This window comes from Sapajus apella, unplaced genomic scaffold (genome assembly GCF_009761245.1).
Source record: "Sapajus apella isolate SASKATOON/1434 unplaced genomic scaffold, GSC_monkey_1.0 scaffold20, whole genome shotgun sequence".
Taxonomy (NCBI): domain Eukaryota; kingdom Metazoa; phylum Chordata; class Mammalia; order Primates; family Cebidae; genus Sapajus; species Sapajus apella.
In genome coordinates, this window is record NW_022436960.1 from 26,608,351 (window position 1) to 26,626,266 (window position 17,916).

At 47.3% G+C, this 17,916-nt stretch overlaps 1 protein-coding gene across 1 annotated transcript in view; it reads right to left on the reverse strand.

Moving 5' to 3' along the window:
• The window catches only part of ESRRB (estrogen related receptor beta), a 184,193-nt gene extending 168,478 nt beyond the window's left edge, over positions 1–15,715 (reverse strand). The window contains exon 1 of the mRNA XM_032287790.1: positions 15,221–15,715. Coding sequence (XP_032143681.1) covers positions 15,221–15,222 — 2 coding nt within the window. The 5' untranslated portion in view covers positions 15,223–15,715. The remainder of the gene's footprint in view (positions 1–15,220) is intronic.
• Positions 15,716–17,916: the final 2,201 nt, after the last annotated feature.

A 17,916-nucleotide genomic window follows, 5' to 3' on the forward strand; every position in this document is an offset into this window, starting at 1 on the left:
TTCTTTCTTTCTTTCTTTCTTTCTTTCTTTCTTTCTTTCTTTCTTTCTTTCTTCTTGTCTCTCTCTCTCTCTCTTTCTCTTTCTTTCTTTCTTTCCTTCCTTCCTTCCTTCCTTCCTTCTTTCTTGTTTTGGCAGTGCAGAGAACAGAACAGTGTTTAAAACACACCTGAGCATGGCATTCTGAGTGGGTGTACAAGAAACCAACTGCACAGGCACAGGCACTCAGACTGGCACAGAGTGAATGCATGGGTCCCGGAGACAGATGTGATTGCAATCAGTGATGGATGCTGGCATGTGGATTGGGGGCACTTTACTCTTGGCCTTTATCTCACTAGGGAGGCTTCAGGGAGGAGGTGTCTCAAAATAAACACAAAGAAGATGCGGTGTGGCATAGGGCTGGAGGAGGGCCCCAGCCTGTGGATGTGCAGCACAGGCGGGTGATGGGAAGAGGAGGCTGAGTAGAGCAGAGTTCACGCAGGCAGAAGCTCAAGCCCCTGGGGCCTGGGATGAGCTGGGCTGTCTAGAGTTACTGTGGGCCAGCACGCCCTCATGGCCCTGGCCTCCCCCATTTCACCAGCCCAGTGTTCCCAGAATTAGGTATCCAAGCCCTGCTGGTTTAGCGGCAAGATGACATGAGCTGTAAGAGGCAACCAGGCTTGAGTTTGAAACTTGTCTTTGCTGTTGCACAGGTCTGCCACCTCCTCAGGTAGGCTGGGCTGGGAGCTTCTGCTCCTGGAGCTACAAACTGGAGATACCACCTACTTCAAAGGCTTGCTGTGGAGATCAGAGGCAATAATATGAGAAGAACTTGACCCAGGACTCTAAACATGGTCCTTCAGCAATACAAGTTTTCCTTCTCTGTGTGCTTGTCTTCCATGTACACCCCCTCTCCTTTCCCTTGAGGCAGCCAGATAGGCTACAACCAATTAAAGCCAGCAGACAACCCCTCCCTTTCTCTCCCTATTCCTGCCCTAACTAATTTGATAGTTCAAACTCCAAAAGAATAAGAATTTATCTTTCTGCATTTTTCCCATGCAGAGCCAGGCACATGGACATTTATAAAAATCATTGCTTGAGGCCGGGTGCGGTGGCTCATACCTGTAATCCTAGCGCTTTGGGAGGCCAAGGCAGGTGGATCACCTAAGGTCAGGAGTTCGAGACCCTCCTGACCAATGTGATGAAACACCATTTCTACTAAAAATACAAAAATTAGCTGGGCATGGTGGTGCACACCTGTAATCCCAGCTACTCGGGAGGCTCAGGCAGGAGAATGGCTTGAATTTGAGAGGCGGAGTTTGCAGTGAGCAGAAATCGAGCCACTGCATGCCAGGCTGGGTGAGAGAGCAAGACTCTGTCAAAGCAAGAAAGCAAGAAAGGAAAGGAAGGAGGGAGGGAAGGAAGGAAGGTGAATGAGCCACTTGGTAACAGGTGATGCCTGCATTTCCTATCCTGGCCTTTTGCCGAAGGCAAATCAAAGGCTGAAAGACTTTCCTGTAGGAAGGCAATTGTAGTGATCTTCTAATTCCATCAAAAGGGCCTGGAAGGAAACTGTTCTCCTTAGAAGAGAAAGAGGCGATTTCTTACTTTGTTTCCAGCCCTCAGCAAGTGTACATGTGAGGCAGTGAGTGATTCTCCTTCCTCTGCCTTTGCTGAGCCCAAACTAGCAGAAAGGGAAAGAGATGCAGCCCAAGCTCCAGGCCCCTGTCTTTGTAGCCTGGAAGCTTCAACGCCCAGAGTCCTGGTGCTCTTTGATGGGCTCAACCTCATGGTCATATCCTAGAGGGACTCCCGCGGAGACAGAGGGAATGAGGACCATGATAGGGCATCGCCTCACACCACCTCTCTTTGCCAGTTGCTGTTGGTGCTCTGCTCAGATCCCTCTAGCCAGTGATGCTCCCATCCCCAGCTGCTAACAGCTGCAGCCTTCTCCTGAGAATTGCCCGTGACCCACGGGATCCCTCATGGGGCCCAGAGGGGTGGGCAGCTCTCAGCCAATGGCTGATTGACTTGGGGTTAGAACTGACCAGTCTCTGTGCCTCAAGGTGAGAAAGCTCTGCGGCATCATTTATGCTCCTGCATAGGCTAAGGCGAGACCTCGGCTGAGCCCACATCTTTGCTTAGCTTTCTGCCACCCTGTTTTTCCTTCTTCAGTCCCTTACAGGATTCCCCAGAGAGCACTCCCTCAACACAGCTCTTGCCCAGAAAGCCCATTTCAGGCTGTGTCCCTGGAGACTCTCACCTAAGTTAGTCTCTTTCCCTACCTCTCAGAAGTCTTCCCCAAACAGTCAGGGAGACAATGGAACTCAAGAATAAGGGAATGCCAAACACTACCTGGCAGAGATACTCACATGCCTCTGTCAGTTAAAGAAGCACCAGTTATGCAGCAGACTCACCCACTCTGGGGGAACTTCCAGCCCCTGAACCTGCAGTGGCCCCAGAAACCAGAGAGAACACTGCTGGCCTCCTCTGGGTCACTCCCATCTAGAGAACCAGAGCCTCGGTCAAGGCCACCACTCGGGAAGTCGACAGATCCCACGCAATTCACCCGAATATACTGTCACCCTGCAGCCGGGAACCCAGTGACTTCTATCAGGAGCAACTACAGTCACAGCCAACCCACCTCCACTCCCCCACATGGGTACTTGAGTGGGCTCCTTATGAAAACAGAGACCAGACCAGGTGCAGTGGCTCATGCCTGTAATCTCAACACTTTGGGAGGCTGAGGCCAGAGGATTGCTTGAGCCCAGGAGTTTGAGACAAGCCTGGCCGACAAATTGATAACCTGTCTGTCCAAAAATTTAGAAAATTAGTCAGGCATAGTGGCACATGCCTGTAGTCCCAGCTATTCAAGAGGCCAAGGCAGGAGAATTGCTTGAGCCCAGGAGGTCAAGGCTGCAGTGAGCCGAGTTCATACCACTCCACTCCAGCCGAGGCAACAGAGTGAGACCCTCTCTCAAAAGGAAAAAAAAAAGAGGAAGAAAGAGAGAGAGACCGAAAATTGGGGACTGTAAGAATGCCAGGCAAGGTAGGAAAAAAAAATGTCCCCAAGGAAAGCGGATGCTCTAGAGACAAAAAAAAGCTCTCAGTTGGATCGTCTAACTTCAGTGATCTGAGGTTTTCAATGTGACACTGTGGCTTTGAGAAGAGGAGGAAGTGCCGCACATTGGAAATCACATCAGGGACTTATAAACTTCCATTAGCATCCCACAGACGCCCCCCACCCACTGCATTCAGGAGGGACCCTGCAGGCTGTGGGAGCCCCTGGAGAGAAAGCAAATCCAGGGGAAAGGCAGAAACCTGATGAACCTGTGTCCATGGAAGGTCACAGGCAGAGAGAGGATAAACACTTTGTCCCAAATGGTGAGCGCATGCTGGACTCCATCCAAGGTGGGGAGATGTTATAACTCTCCTCAGGAATGTGATTAGCATCCCAAGAGCCGAGGTGGGCGGATAGAGCGGAGATAAAGGTCACAGGAGAGTGGGCAAGGAGGCCAGCTGCCCGAGGCTGTGGCTTCAGCATCAGCAGGAGACCCCACTGCCCACGCCTTGCTCCCTGGACAAGAAAGCCTGGCAGAGGACTAAGGCTGGGTCAGCCCACATGGAGGGACGATTAGGTACATGTCCCCATCAGTGGTGGGAGCGGTGATGGACCACCAGTTTCAGGTCTCAGGAAAGATGACCTGTGGAAAGAGTATGGTGGGGAAAAACACAATGGAATGAAAACATTGTCTATGGGAGGCTGAAGGGAGGCCAGAAGGTCAGAAGTAGCGAAGGAGATGGTCCAGGAAGGCATGGATGTGATAAAGTAGGGGAGGATGAGCAGCATGTGCTTTCTGAAAGAGCTGCCCACAACGCAGGCACTTCGAAAGTCTAAGCCTGCAGATGAGGTCTGCATTCTCCAACATGGTTCCTACCTCCTCAGCAGAGATTTTTAAAAACTGATTTGTGGAAAAGCAAACTGTTAGCAGTTCCAAAGGAGAGCTAAGGCTGATTAACAGAGGGCTGACCTGGCGGAGGCGTCGGTGTTGTCATCTTTACAAGGACGCAGGGACTTGGGGAATTAAAGCCAGAGTATCAGGACCTCCCTTTCACATGGGTCTGTGAAGGGGGACACTCAACCCTTCTCAAAGAAAATACATAAAAAGACGAAAACTTTGAAAATGTTGAGCTGAGTTCAATGTACATGTAAGTGATACAGAAGGGTGTTCACGTGCTTGCCTGTTTGCACTCAGCCCTGTTGCCTATTGTGGAAGGGGATTTTTGATGGTCCTGTTTGCTATCTGGGTGACCTTAAGCAACATCCTTAACCTCAGTGCCTCAGTTTCCTCTTCTGTATAATGGGAAGAATCCTAATACCTACATCTTTCAGTCGTTCCAAGGATAAGTGAAACAAACTACAGAAAGTTTCCAACACAGAACAGGCTCTCAAAAAATGTCTCTTTCCTTCTCCCACACATAGAAGGGTGATACAGAGGTGGCACACTTGAAAAAGTCGAAAACCAGGCAAGCAGTAGACAGCAAGGTAAGGAAACAATAAAGAAATGTCTTAGGGAAATGCCATGATTATGTATCGGGTAATGGTACAGTCAACGAGCAGAGACGATTGTCAGGGTGAAAATGTCTTTCAAATTATAGAGCAAAAGAGAGATACTGAAGAATTCTTAAAGCTTTAAAGTCATAATATGGTTCAACCCCAATGTGAAAACTGCTGGTTCAAGAAAACACGAGATTTTGGCGGATAGAGAACAAAGCATGTCCCCAGGCCCAGTATGGAAATGACAAAGACCCAAGATTACCCAGACTGTGCAAGTCCAGTTGTAAGAACCATTCTGGGAAATTTGGGTAGAAGACTAAAGGGAAGGCCCAGGATCAAGGGTTCAATATATAAAGGAATCCACTTCATAAATTTCACAAAATGGCAAAGACAGGAATGGAAAGGGGCACAGAGACCAGTACAGTTAAGGACTTTTGGGAGAATACTTAAGAAATAAGTTAGACACACTAAAAAGAATTGTCGCACAGCAATTAATGATAAAATCAAGGCCATTTAGTAAAAAATAAGAAAAAATCTTTATAAGGAAGCACAAAGGGACCCAGAAAATGGATAAGGGATATTTTGTACTCTGAGGTCTCTTTATTTAGCAAGTCTCCAAATGTAATATTTTTAAATTAATAGAGTATGATAGAGAGAGGGGAAAAAAAAAAACCAGAGACAGGCAGTAGAATGGGCATGGAGAGAAGTGAGCATGGCATTCAGGAAACAATGTCATCCCTCCAAGGTGTTTTCAGGGGGTTTGTTTGGGGCAGCGCAGTTTATATATCATTACGAACATATTCTCCAGTTTACACCATGAAGGCATGAACCGCCACCCCTGACCCATGAGGGAGGGCCTCAAGGGAGGAAATCAAAGCTGCTAGGCATGATCAGCCAGGCCTGTGGCATTTCTGGAAACAGCCAAGTGGATACTGGGCTTCGGGGGCTGGCATCTACTTTTGTGTCATTTCTCTCATTAGTACATCCAAAGCGTGTCAAGTGCCTGTCATGTCCAGGCTGAATGCTGGGAGCGGGCCCACCACTCCCTGCCTACAGAGTCCTTAATTCTGGAAGGGAAACAGACAGGCAAACAGCAGTCATACAAAACGATCACTTCCCAGGAGGGGCACAGGAGAAGTCAGGACTGAACAGAACAGTCCTTGGAGATCATCTGGTCCACCCATTCCTTTTACAGACGAAGAAACAGAGGCAGAGAGAGACAAAGTGGCTTGTAGAAAGCCATCAGGCAGTGGCTTGTGGAAGCTAATCTAAATGCTTGCTCAATATGGTGCTACAAAATCAGTTTTATTCCTGTTAGCGGTTTGGTAGCCTTCAAGGTAGTGTCCGACTGCATCTGTTGAGTGTCATATTTCAAGGTAACATTTCTGATATTTTTAGCAAGTAGGCTCCACAGGTTTAATAACAATGCGTTCACTTGCCCTCTCTCTGCCTTCATACCCATCTTAAATGATTAGGCAAATTCAACCCCCAAATAAGTGGGGAAACCGAGGAAGCCAAAGCATGCTTGGCAGATGAGTATAGATGATATCCCAATGAGCATCTATCCCTCTTCTCCCGAAGTCGGTGTTTCATTCCCATGCACATCTTATGTCTGATCCATAGGCTATATATGGCATAGTTTGCATGTTTTAAAATCATGTATAGATGGTATCATCCTGTCTCTGGAAATTTTTTTAACTCCCTTCCCTTAGCCATGCTGCTGACTGCCCCAGTCCACCGAGACTATCCGTTAGGTTAACACTGGCTCTCTTTTGAAGCTTCCATCATAAAGGACAGAGATCTGAGAGAAGATTCTGCATGAGAAAGATACCACCACCATGTTTCCACTACTCAAGAGTACAGCCTGAACTTGCAGGGACTAATATCCATCTTGCGGTCTTTTCCTGTGGGCTAAAAGTGGTGCTTGATCCACACTGATTTCCAAAGGAGCAACAGCATATGGGATTCTAAAGGCAGAATTAATTCAAGAGTCATTACATGAGGGTGTTCTCAATTGAGTGCCCTAGAGTAAACAGTAATTACAGGTTCCTTCAAGATTGCTCCCAGCCTGAGATGGGGAAACAAGGGTCATGGATGGCTGACCGCAACACCCCTAATGTGCTCACATGTGCACAAACACCCAGCCTGGTCACAAGTCTGGATTTGGACTTTTCCCCAAGAATGTGATGTGAGTTCTACAAGTCCCTTGAAATATACAAATGGCACCCCCTTAGCGGCATCAGAGATTGCCCATTTTTGTTCCTATTCTTCTTTCCTTGCCAAGTGCTCCCAAAAGATGCACTATCACACATTTGGCAAACAAGCAGCCCTACTTCAGCTATGCTACGCAGAGAAGAGGAACTGGCCCTGTGCAGAAACGACACTCCAGTGGTTCCGAGTGCTTAGGATGCCCAAGACAAGCCACGTTAATGGTGTCCCACCTTCACATCTGAACTGCAGCAGCCTGTGGATGTGAGGCTATGGAGAGCAAATTTCCATGACAGGAAAAAGGCTTGGCCAGATCACCCCAAGCCCCAGACAGGCCAGGGAAGGATGCTCACTTGGTCATTGAATATGGGAGTGGAGCCCCCCCTCAGCAGGGAATTGCAAAGGATGGGGGCATGTTTTTAACCACCTGTCAATGTGTGTGCATACACGGACACACTAGGGTTATTGTGGTCAGCCATCCATGGATGGCCCATACAGCAATTTCTGCTATACTGGCAAGCTATCTGGGGGACTTTGGGAGGTATGTAGGAACTTTGAAAGCTTCCTCTCTTGGCCTTTCTGGCACCAGGCCCTGCAAAATAATTATAACAGCCAAAATGTCATCATCCTCACCCACAGCAGTGGCTTTGGGAGTTTGTTATCCAGCAGGTACTATTCAAGGGGCTGACATGGGTCTCCTTTAGTTCTCACAACAACTTGATGAAGGAGATGTTCTTATAACCCACATTTTACAGATGAGGAAACTGAGTGTGAAGTGGAGAGGCTGGAACAGTTGCCCAAGGTCACAGCTATTACAATGTGGATAAGACCCCCGGAGCTTGGCGCTGAAGCCTGCTTTTCACAAAAACTGCTTCATGGAGGTCATCATTCGGGAGAATAATTTAGTCTAAAATTGGTAAGCACTTCCAATTTAAAGGCATGTTTATCCTCTGATTTTTGTTTTGCTTCACACCAGTGCTGGGAGACACTCAGCGGAGCTGTCAGCCCCACATGGCAGGTGAAGAAATTAAGCTACAGTGAAGTTAAGGACTCGTGTAACTTAGGGGTCCCTAACTTCACTGTAAGGTAAGGGGTCACCTCCATTTGGCAGCTCCCCTCCCAAACCTCAACCGTGCTCCTCTCTTCCGGCTCTGCTAAAGGACTTTTAGCAAACTGGGAGCCCAGGTGTTGGGCCTCTCCAGACACGTACAAGCCTGGGTGCAACTGCTGAGGTGGAGGCCTGGGGAGGGAGGCGTATTTAGGCCACAGAGGTACAAAATTAGGGTCTCTACAAATTAAAGCCAAAATTTAAAATGCAGAATTTGGAAACTTGTTTTTGAACAAGGAACCCTGACCAGCTTTCCACTAACCCCCAGAGGTGCTTATGGACAGGGGAAGATGAGGACAGAAAACCAAGGAAAATGAGGACAAAGCCACAAAGCACAAGAAAAGCCACATCTGGGCCCAGGGCCTTGGATGAGAGGGACACAGCCTGGCTAACCTATCTTATTGGTGATATTCGGAAAACAGTGTCCTGGGCTCATCATCTAAAAATGTGAACTTTTAGAGCTGGAGAACCTAAGAGATCTTGCCCAACAGCTCATTTTATAATCAAGGTAACTCTCTCAATGGCTCATTTTATCATGAAGGAAACTGTGGCCCTGAAAGCAAGAGCACCTGAATTATCAGCAATCCTGATGTTGGAACTGGGCTGGACCAGCGGGTACCCGCCTCCTCCCACAGCACCCCCGGCCATCCCTCCGACCACCAGAATCTGCAGGTGGAAGCAGTCTCCACCACTGAGCCTTTTTCCAGTTGACTTTATGTTTTAACTTTTTATTTCAAAATAGTTACAGATTCACAGGGAGTAGCAAAGAAAATCTACAAGGAGGCCCTAGGCACTCTTCACTGTGCTTCCCCCAGCTGACCTGTGTGTATCCAAAGTCCACAATTGTAATATAACTTCAGATCCATGTGGGATGAGGTCCCATCCTGAGACTGACTTAGGAACAAACAATCCATTTCTTTCTCATATCTTATCCTACCCCTATTGCTGTAAACCCTAAAACACACACACACACACACACACACACACACACACACACACACAGCCTAATCAGCAATAATTTCACTCCTGAATATTGTTAGAAAGATCACTAAGCCAAGCTAATCAATTGTCTTAGCCAGACACTTGTCCCCAAGGGATGCCCAGACTTTTCATTGCTATCATTTAACCCTCAGCAGCCCGAGTTTTATCCCCTGTCTTCCAAACGAGAGCAGAAAAACTGTTCTGGAAAGAATCCAGTACCTAAAATGATGTTCATAACTTGACACCTTTCAAAAGCCTTGTCTGTGCTAATGGAAGCAGACACTTTGGAAAACTTCAGAAGGAAGGTCTTCCTCTCATGTGTACCCCCCGGGACCAGAGTGGTTAGAGCAAGAGGAGGAGCACGGGGGGCCCTACAGAGTTTGCACAGCCAAAGGAAGCAGGTATGGCTCAGAAAGGGGAGAGGAGAGAGCATGACAAATGAGGGAAATATTCACAGGAGAGATACCAGTTTAGCAATTAAATTTGACATCGACTTAGACAAAGCTTCTTCACTGAACAGAATAAAATTCCTGGGAAGATTTGTGCACATATGAATGAAAGACTCGTCTCATTTTTTTTCTGGAGAGAGGAACATGAAAGCAGGAGAGAGGGATAGAGAGGAGAGAAGGACAGGGGCAAGGGCCGTGATCAACGGGTCACAAGCTGACCTAGTAGTTAAGGCAGGTGGATGTTCATAGCATCAAATCACTCCTCCTGTGATAAAGGGATTAGAAGTGGCCTCATGAGGAAAGAGCTTCTGCAATTCACTCTGCATATATTTACTGAACACATACTACGTGCCAGGCACTGCACTAGGCACTGGGGAATTCAAAGGTGAACAGTAAGGAGACAAAAACGGAGACAGTGGCTACTATTAATTGTACTATTACTACCAGCCGCTGGGAGGGGGAGCCGAGAGGAGGGAGTGAGGCTATGGGGCACTTTGTAAGATTGGGTGGCACTGAGGTTCATGTTCCAGTCCCCTGCTTCAATCAGGCAACAATGGCTTTACAGTGGGTAAAGAAAAGGAAAAGAGGGCATCGCCTGGCAGCCTAGTGAGTCCCTGCACAGCGACAAGGAGTACTGAGGGTCTCAGGACAGGGGCATCCCGCAAGAGGGCACCTCTTGCAGGAACTCCAGTGATGGAGTTTGGATTCATTTGTCAAGTGATCGTGTCAAGAAGGAGGAGGCCAAAGCAGTCACCAGCTGCCGTAGAAAGGCAACCCTGTTGGCTTCAGGGCAAGGACTGGCCTGGCCTGCTGTGTAGGCAGAGCCCACACCACCCTCTGAGAACGTGGGGTGAACGTTTTGGTCTCGAAGACACGAGAACAAAAGTGCTCACTGCAATGTGAGCCAAGGCCAAGAGACTTGACAAAACTCTCTTTCCACAGAGGGGAGAGTCACGCTTTCCTCTGACTGAGGAGTGCTGCCCAAAGCCCAGGTCACATCCTCTGCTGTCCCATGGTGGTTGAAACAGTGGTTTAAAGGTCCTGGGTTCTTCTCAGGTTAGAGGGCTTCCTCATGGAGTAGCCCATTGGAGGAGGAAGCTGCAAGTCTTGCTGACACAGATCTCTGTATGGCCAACATTCAGGGGAAATGTCCCCTTAGAGGAAGGCGTGGGAGCCTGCCTTTAACGGTGTGACATGATGTATGCAGAAGTGAGTGCTCTGTGCTGAACAAATAAAAGTGTCAACACCCATTGGGCCAAGGGCTAAGCACTTCATGTGTGTTTCACCTTCCCAACAATGCTGCGAGGTTGGTTACATTGTTATCCCCATTTTGCCGATGGTCAAGGTGTGACCTTGAGGGGTTTAGTAGTAGCTCAAGTCTCATAGCTGAGAAAGTGTAGTGTCAGGATTTGAACCTTGGCTGTCTGACTTGGAAGGTGCACGCTTAACTACAGGTCTCTACTGTCCATACAACAGGGGTTAGGGCAAGAGGGCAGGAATTATCAACGATGAGGCAGGCTAACGAAGAGGAATGAAGCATAGACCCTGATCGGCGGAGCTCCTGGCCTAATGAGAGAGACACAGAAACTAACAGGCACAGCACAGGGGGTGAATGCAGTCATGGAGGGAGACCAGGCAGGGACCTTGAAGGCCCCAGGAAAAGGGAGAAGGCATCCCAGGAGAGCTGACGTAGATGTGTTACAGATGCCACCTTAACTTGAAAGGAGAACTACAAGACTCACAGGCCACCGAGCTTGAAGCACTAAAGAAAGAACAGTGCCCAGGTACAGGAAAAACAAAAAGCCGTGGGATGCTAGAGAAAGAAAGTTGGCATCCTGATGCCTCCACCGACCTCATGAAGCAGGGAAAAAAGACCCAAGTGAAAGAAATAGAAACTGCTCACTTGGTTGGTGGCAGAAAAAAGGATGTGTGTTCACAGAGCATGCAGAATCCCCCTGCATCAGGGATTCCTGCCCTCCATGTCCAAGCTGAAGAAGAAAATCTCTCTCCAGGGGAGCCAGGACCTGTTTCAGCAGCCATATGGCTCTGACTTTCCCCGGAGAAGGAGGGGAGAGCGAGGCTAGAATGCTTGCCTGGACTTAGACTTCTGACCTCAGCTTGGCCTTGACATTGCTCGACCTCGGCCAAGTTGCTTCTCTGGCTGCAGACCAGAGAGTTCCTCACCTGCCTTTACCTGGGAACACTGAGCCAGGTGGACTTTGAAGTCCTCACATGAAGAAAGCCAGCAGGAGAACCAAGGGACCCAGACAAAACGCAGATCAAAGGGGGAGGAGGGTCCTGTGGAGATGTTAATTGACTGGCTAAAGGGGAAGACTGAGCCCTCAGGACTCCAGGAGCAGGACCAAAGTGGGAGAGAATCCATTTCTCTGGCCCCACCAGACTCTCCAGCTGGAACTCTCCAGCTGCTGGCAAATTGAGCCATACTCCTGTCTCTGTATTCTCACCTCCGAACTGGAGCAGGAGAAGTGATTAGGGGAGTTAAAGGCACACAGCCCCTCCAGGCCCTTGGTGAACCAGGGAACGAGTCTGCTGGGGGGTGGGGGGCACTCTTTTCTGAGCATATCAGCTGACTCCAGCTTCAGAGCATGCACCACAGTTGCCATTTTTGCTTTGTGAAATGATTCCCCTCTCTCCAGCTCCACGCTGCCTTCCACTTTGCAAGCACAGAAGTTGTACAGCAGCCTGAAAATGCTGATGGCTTAACTGGTTTAATTTTTTTTTTTTTTCCCAGCAGCCCTGAGGGGTTTTAACTCTTTCCTACTGCAGAAACCCTGCTTTTGGAGTTGAATGTTTAAACTCTCACTGGGAGACTCATAAATATTCGGAGTCACTCTCTCCCTCTCTGTTTGATTAGGAAATGAGCCTTTAACTCAATGTAATCCCCAAGCCATTAACAAAAAAGCCCTCCACCGCTCCACTATTAGAATTTCACTCTTAACCCACTGAGGATTGAATTAGATTAACATAACTACCCACAATCTGAGTTTATTTTCTGTGCCAGATAGAAATGTGTTTTCAAGAAAGGCAAAAAAGGGGAGGGAAAGCAGGAGGGAGAGAGAAAGAGTGGGAGGATAATGAAATGTAAAAATAGAGATAAGAAAAAGATGGACAGATATCCTGTAGAAGTGAGGTGATAGGGAAAGAGCTGCTCGTGGTCTTTAGTTTTAAAATCCTGCCAGCTGCCATTTTAATTGATGGGGTATTTGGAGAGGCCTCAACTATGTAAAATCGTTTGAATTAGGGGAGTACTTTCCAGGTATTTGCAGTTCCCTCTCCCTGCACCTGAGCCTGCTGTATTCCAAAGCACCTGCTCATTGGCCCCCCTGTTCCCAATTTGGGAGGAGGTCGGGACTGGATTCCTGTGTGCTCGAGGGTGGTGGGGGGGACCCATAAAACAACAGTGCATGTACACAGGAAACTGCTTGTTTACATTCAGAGAAATAAACAATGACAAGTATGGAATGGGTTAGATTTTGCAGACATGAAGTCACAGACAGCCCCGTGACCAATTGCATTTAAGAAATCAGTTTGAAAAAAGAAATGAGTTTGATGGGAGCTCAAACCACATAAAATTAATCGTTATTGAAGCAGAAACTAAGTAATCAGAGGCTGTCTTATGCAAACACACTGAAGTTTCCCTGAACTGCATCTCTATAACTAAGCCCAGTGGGGCCAAACCGCACCCTGAACTTGAAGATGAAAACCAGGCCCTCTATCACACTGTCAGACAAGCCCCTACCTCGCCTGAAAGGATCTACAGGTAGCCCAGGCAAGAGGAAGTTCTTAGCTAAATGACCCAACAAATATTCTTCCCTCTGAACAAGAAGGCTATGAGAACACAGGACTTGCTCTGAATGTGGGACTCTCTCCCACTGCACTTACCCGTGAGTATGGGTCAGGCAGGCTCCAGTGCGCAGGTTGGGGAGGGAAGGGAGAATTTGCTCTTGGTCTAAAAGGCTTTTTTTAAAGCCACACTTTCTCTCAAAAGCTACTGAGATCTGAAAGTCCTAGAAGTTCAGCTTTGCCACCAGCGGACTTCTCTGATTTCTGAATGCAATGTCTCAATCACTTCATTCACTTGAGCTTTAATTAACAATAACCCACCAAATCCCACTTCAGCATTGTGGGGAAAAAACCTTAGCAGGATATATTTACCAAAATAGAGTCCCTTGTAATAGGAAGGATAATAATGCTATGTGTATAATACACTGTAACTCCTAGTTAGTGTTTTTCCCATTCTGGAGTTCTTAGACTTCACTTCCTATATTAGGTCTTAAATCATGACATTTACCCACTTCTACAGCAAACTCCTTGTTCTGAATTTCTCCACTATTGAATGTGGTCTTACTGGCTGAACCTGGGACATTGCCTTCTAATTTCTCATTGCTTCCTTATGCCCACGCCCCTTTCCAAAATAATGAATGAATGGATTAGAGATATGAATAGCCCTAAACAAGATGCAGGTGAAAACATGGAACAAGAAAAAGGAAAATTAAGGTTTCAGAAAGTCAAAATAAAAATGAGATCAAATTGCCTCTCTAAACATATGTGTATATCCATATTATCTAACTTTCATCAAGTTAGATTTGCTGGTAAATCTAAATATTTTGTTTGTAATAAATTAAAAACAATATAGACATAGCTGCTTTGTGTAATGCTTTTAAATTGTTGGAAAGATTGTTTCTTTGTAGGATATTGTTCTCCCAAACAAATCAAGTAGTCCTTAGCAATATAGCATATGGAATCCATGGTATAAATAGAAACTCATGGTAAAAAAGAGAGAGAGAGAGAGAGATACATTTAAAAAGTTGTACTTAAGTATACGTTAGTCATCATTACATTTTTTTTCCAAAAAAGGGATACTTTTCCTTTGTAGATACTATAAAGCAAATCTTCTCAAATACAGGATTGCAGGTGAATACTATTCAATACCCAGAAACTAAAGTCTCAAATGTTGCATGGGAAGCTTGTGGCAGGTAAGCCCTGTGGATATCGGGACTGTGGCTGGAGAGGCCGAATCTAGAGTCACCAAGGTGCACTCAGAGCCTGCTCACCATTCAAATTGTCTGAAACAAGCACAGCTTTGACAAGCCTCGCGATATTAAGTTTCTTCCTTCGCGAAGGATGCAGAGCAAAGCAGTCAACAGCCCTCCCTCCACACCTGGCTTTGGCCTGGGACTCTTCCTCCCAGCCCCCAGCCAAGTTCCCTTTCAGGATTAAGAAAACACACCAAATGAGGGAGCCAGCGACAGCCCCATAGGGCAGGACAAATCCTCAGCTCTCATCTTGACTTCCCAAAGCAAACTCGCTCCATGGAGGGGAGGCGAAAGTCATTATCTTTAAGGTGCTGTAGAAAACTGGTCATCGGGACTGTGGGGACTCTCCCTGAACCTGGAAGCTCCCAGGTTGAAACCAAGTCTTCCAGGATCCCCCATGATTACCTGTCCTGTGGACACTGGGTCTTCCTGGGTAACCTTCCCCAGCTTGCCCTACACGGAAGCTGCCAGCAAATAAAAGTTTTCATGCTGGGCGACATCTCCACCCTGCTGAGCCACATGTAAACTTTCCCTTGCCCTTCTGGTGTACTTACTTCTTTCTCAGTGAAAACAAACAAAAATCAAAGGGAACTCACTGCCTCCAAGTGAGTTTGTGTCACCGTCCCACCCAGCCATTCGGAGACCCTGTGACCTTCCCATGACAGTCTAAGAAAGGCAACATTTTCCTCTCGGCCACACAGGGATGCTTCAGAGTGCGGAAAACCAGGATGAAAGAACAGGGGTGGGGAGATATTTTTATCCATTAAAAGAGAGAGAGAGAGAGAGAGAGAGAGAGAGAGACAGAAAGGGAGAGTGTAAGAAAGGGGACAGAAAGGGACCCGCAGAGTCCGGGGAAGAGAAAGGGAGAAGTTGGGTTACTCACATGCTTGGGGCTGGCGTGGAGGACGGGGCTGGGGTGGAATGCGCGGCCCCTCAGGTGCTTTCAGTTGCTGATAACTCGTTGCTCCGCTCCTCCGGTACCAGCTGACAGTCCCCTGTCTGTGTCTCTTTGTGACTAAGGACACAGTACTCCCAACCTATAAATAGATCCCGACTCTGTGATTGATATAACAGGCAGCTGACAAAAAAAAAAAAAATCTCACAACCATAACCAGGTCTTAAACAAAACAGCAAAAGGCTCTAGACTTTCAACTCCACTGAGCCCCATGCAGACTCCACAGCCACTGATGGACGCAGGAAAGTGTGGAAGAAAAATATACCATGAAGGGGAGGAGGAACTGGGGGAGGGCAAGTGCAAATGGGGGGGATGTGGAAGACAATGACTCCTCTAGTGGTGTGCAGCAGTCACTTGGGGTCACAGGAGAGCTGGTGACTGATGGTCGGCAGAAAGTGAGGGGAGGAGCCAGGGCAGGAGGTCCTGACCTGGAGAAGGAGAGAGCCCCCCTCCTCTGGATCCTGAGCCTGCCAGGGCCCTAGTCAAAGTCCTGACTTGGGAGCATTCGTCAGCTCAAGTGCTTTCCACGAAAGTTTCCATTCCTCCTGCCAAATTAGGAGGCAGGGAGGGAACTGAGCTTTCCCAGCTCAGGGGCCAGGCAGGCTTCTTGGGGGCCATGCAGAAGGCTCCTGGAGGGTGAGTGAGGAAGTGCAGGTGCCTGGTGAGGCCAGGCCTTTGAAGAGGCCAGGAGATGGCATTCCCAACAAAAGAATGACCTGAAGTTGAAAGGCCTTGGGGCTGTCAGTCTCTCCTTTTTCCCTAAAGATTTCCTAGGAGATCAAGTCATCTGAAAAGGGTTCCTTTTTGGAGAACAAGCCCCACTCTTTGGGGTACTGGAGGGTCTCTAAGAAGCACTGCCTGCCCTAGTTTCCACAAAGTTGGGGCAGCCTCTCTGGGGCAGACCAGTCTAGCTCCGAAAGCTGAGCCAAGCTGAGCCAAGGGGCTCAGTTTCTGGAAGATGGAAGAATCATGATGAAATGGCACAAGTATGGGTTGCCCAACAGCTAACCAGGTGAGCATGCATTACCCCAGAGGGCTTCCCGTCTGCCATCGGGAGACCCATGTGCTTCAACTACACAGGCTCATCTGCCTTGATTTTCTGGATTTCTTGTGCATGCTAATTGAGGTAGAATTTCCGAGGAGGTTCCCCTTTAAGAGGGGTCATAGGATGAGCCCCTTGCTGGTGTGGGTAAGGGACAGGTACTTCGCAATCCTTGAAAATTCCTGATCCCCAATTTTTAAAAGAAATGAAATTGAACTTCCTCTTCATGTTAGATCTAACCCCTTACTCTCCAGGTTATCAGAATCTGTGAAGATGGGGTGATATCTAAGCTGTTGAAGTCAAAATCCTACTTAATGTGTAGGACCTCCAATATTTCCACCAGTAGCCTGCCATTGGAATATGAGCTCCAAGAAGGTAAAGACTACGTGTTTGTCTTATTCACCATCACATCCCCATGATACCTGATCCATAGTAAGACCTCCTGAGTATGGATTGATTGAATGAATGACTGATACTTAAAATACTATCCTTTGAGTCACTCCTTTGGACTAAGTAAGACACTCTCTAGAAATGTCTGTATCATAAGAGCATCCCTAGGAAGGTCCAGAACTGGGACTGAGACTTTAAGCAGATATAGTCAAACTGCTATTATTTTCACTCACACTTTCATCTGAGAACCACTGCCCTTCTGGGCACCAGGCCAGTGACACCAGTGGTCAGCCACCAAGTACTCCCCTCTAATCAGGCCTGGCCTCACACAGGGTTCTCTGCAAGTTTAGTTGCTGGAAATACAGGTAACCCTGCAGTGACAGGGCTCTAGAGAGATTCTCATGCTGATGACTGTTAGAAAGGCTCTGAATTGTTCTGGAAATGTTAGGGAATCAGATAGCCAGAATGCTTGCATAACATAGTATATATAGGAAAGCCCCCTGGAAAAATGTGCAATGGACACATAATAACTGTACATACATACAATGTGTAATGATCAAATCAGAGCATTTAGCATTCCCATCATCTCGAACATTTGTTGTTTCTTTGTGGTGAGAACATTCAAGATCCTTTCTTCTAGCTATTTTGAAATACACTATCCAATGTTGTCAGCTATAATCATCTTTCTGTGCAATGGCACACCAGAACTTCTTTCTCCTATTTAACTGAGACACTGTATCACTAACCAATCTCTCCCCGTCCACCCCTCCCACTCCCCTCTCCAGCCTCTGGTAACCACTATTTTACTTCTAAGAGGTCAGCTTTTTTAGATTCTGCATATGAGAAAATTCACCATTTTAAAGTATGCAGCTGAGTGGCATTAAGCACACTTACAATGTTGCACAGCTATCTATCACCACTGTACAGTTCCAGAACATTCCATCACCACCAAAGAGATCCCTGTACACATGAAGCAGGTACTTTCTGTTTCCCCATTAGTCTGCTAGGGCTGCCATAGCAAAAGACCTCAGACTTGCTGGTTTAAACAAAGGCATTTTTCTTTCTTTCTTTCTTTCTTTTTCTTTCTTTCTTTCTTTCTTTCTTTCTTTCTTTCTTTCTTTCTTTCTTTCTTTCTTTCTTTCCTCCCTTCCTTCCTTCCTTCCTTCCTTCCTTCCTTCCTTCCTTCCTTCCT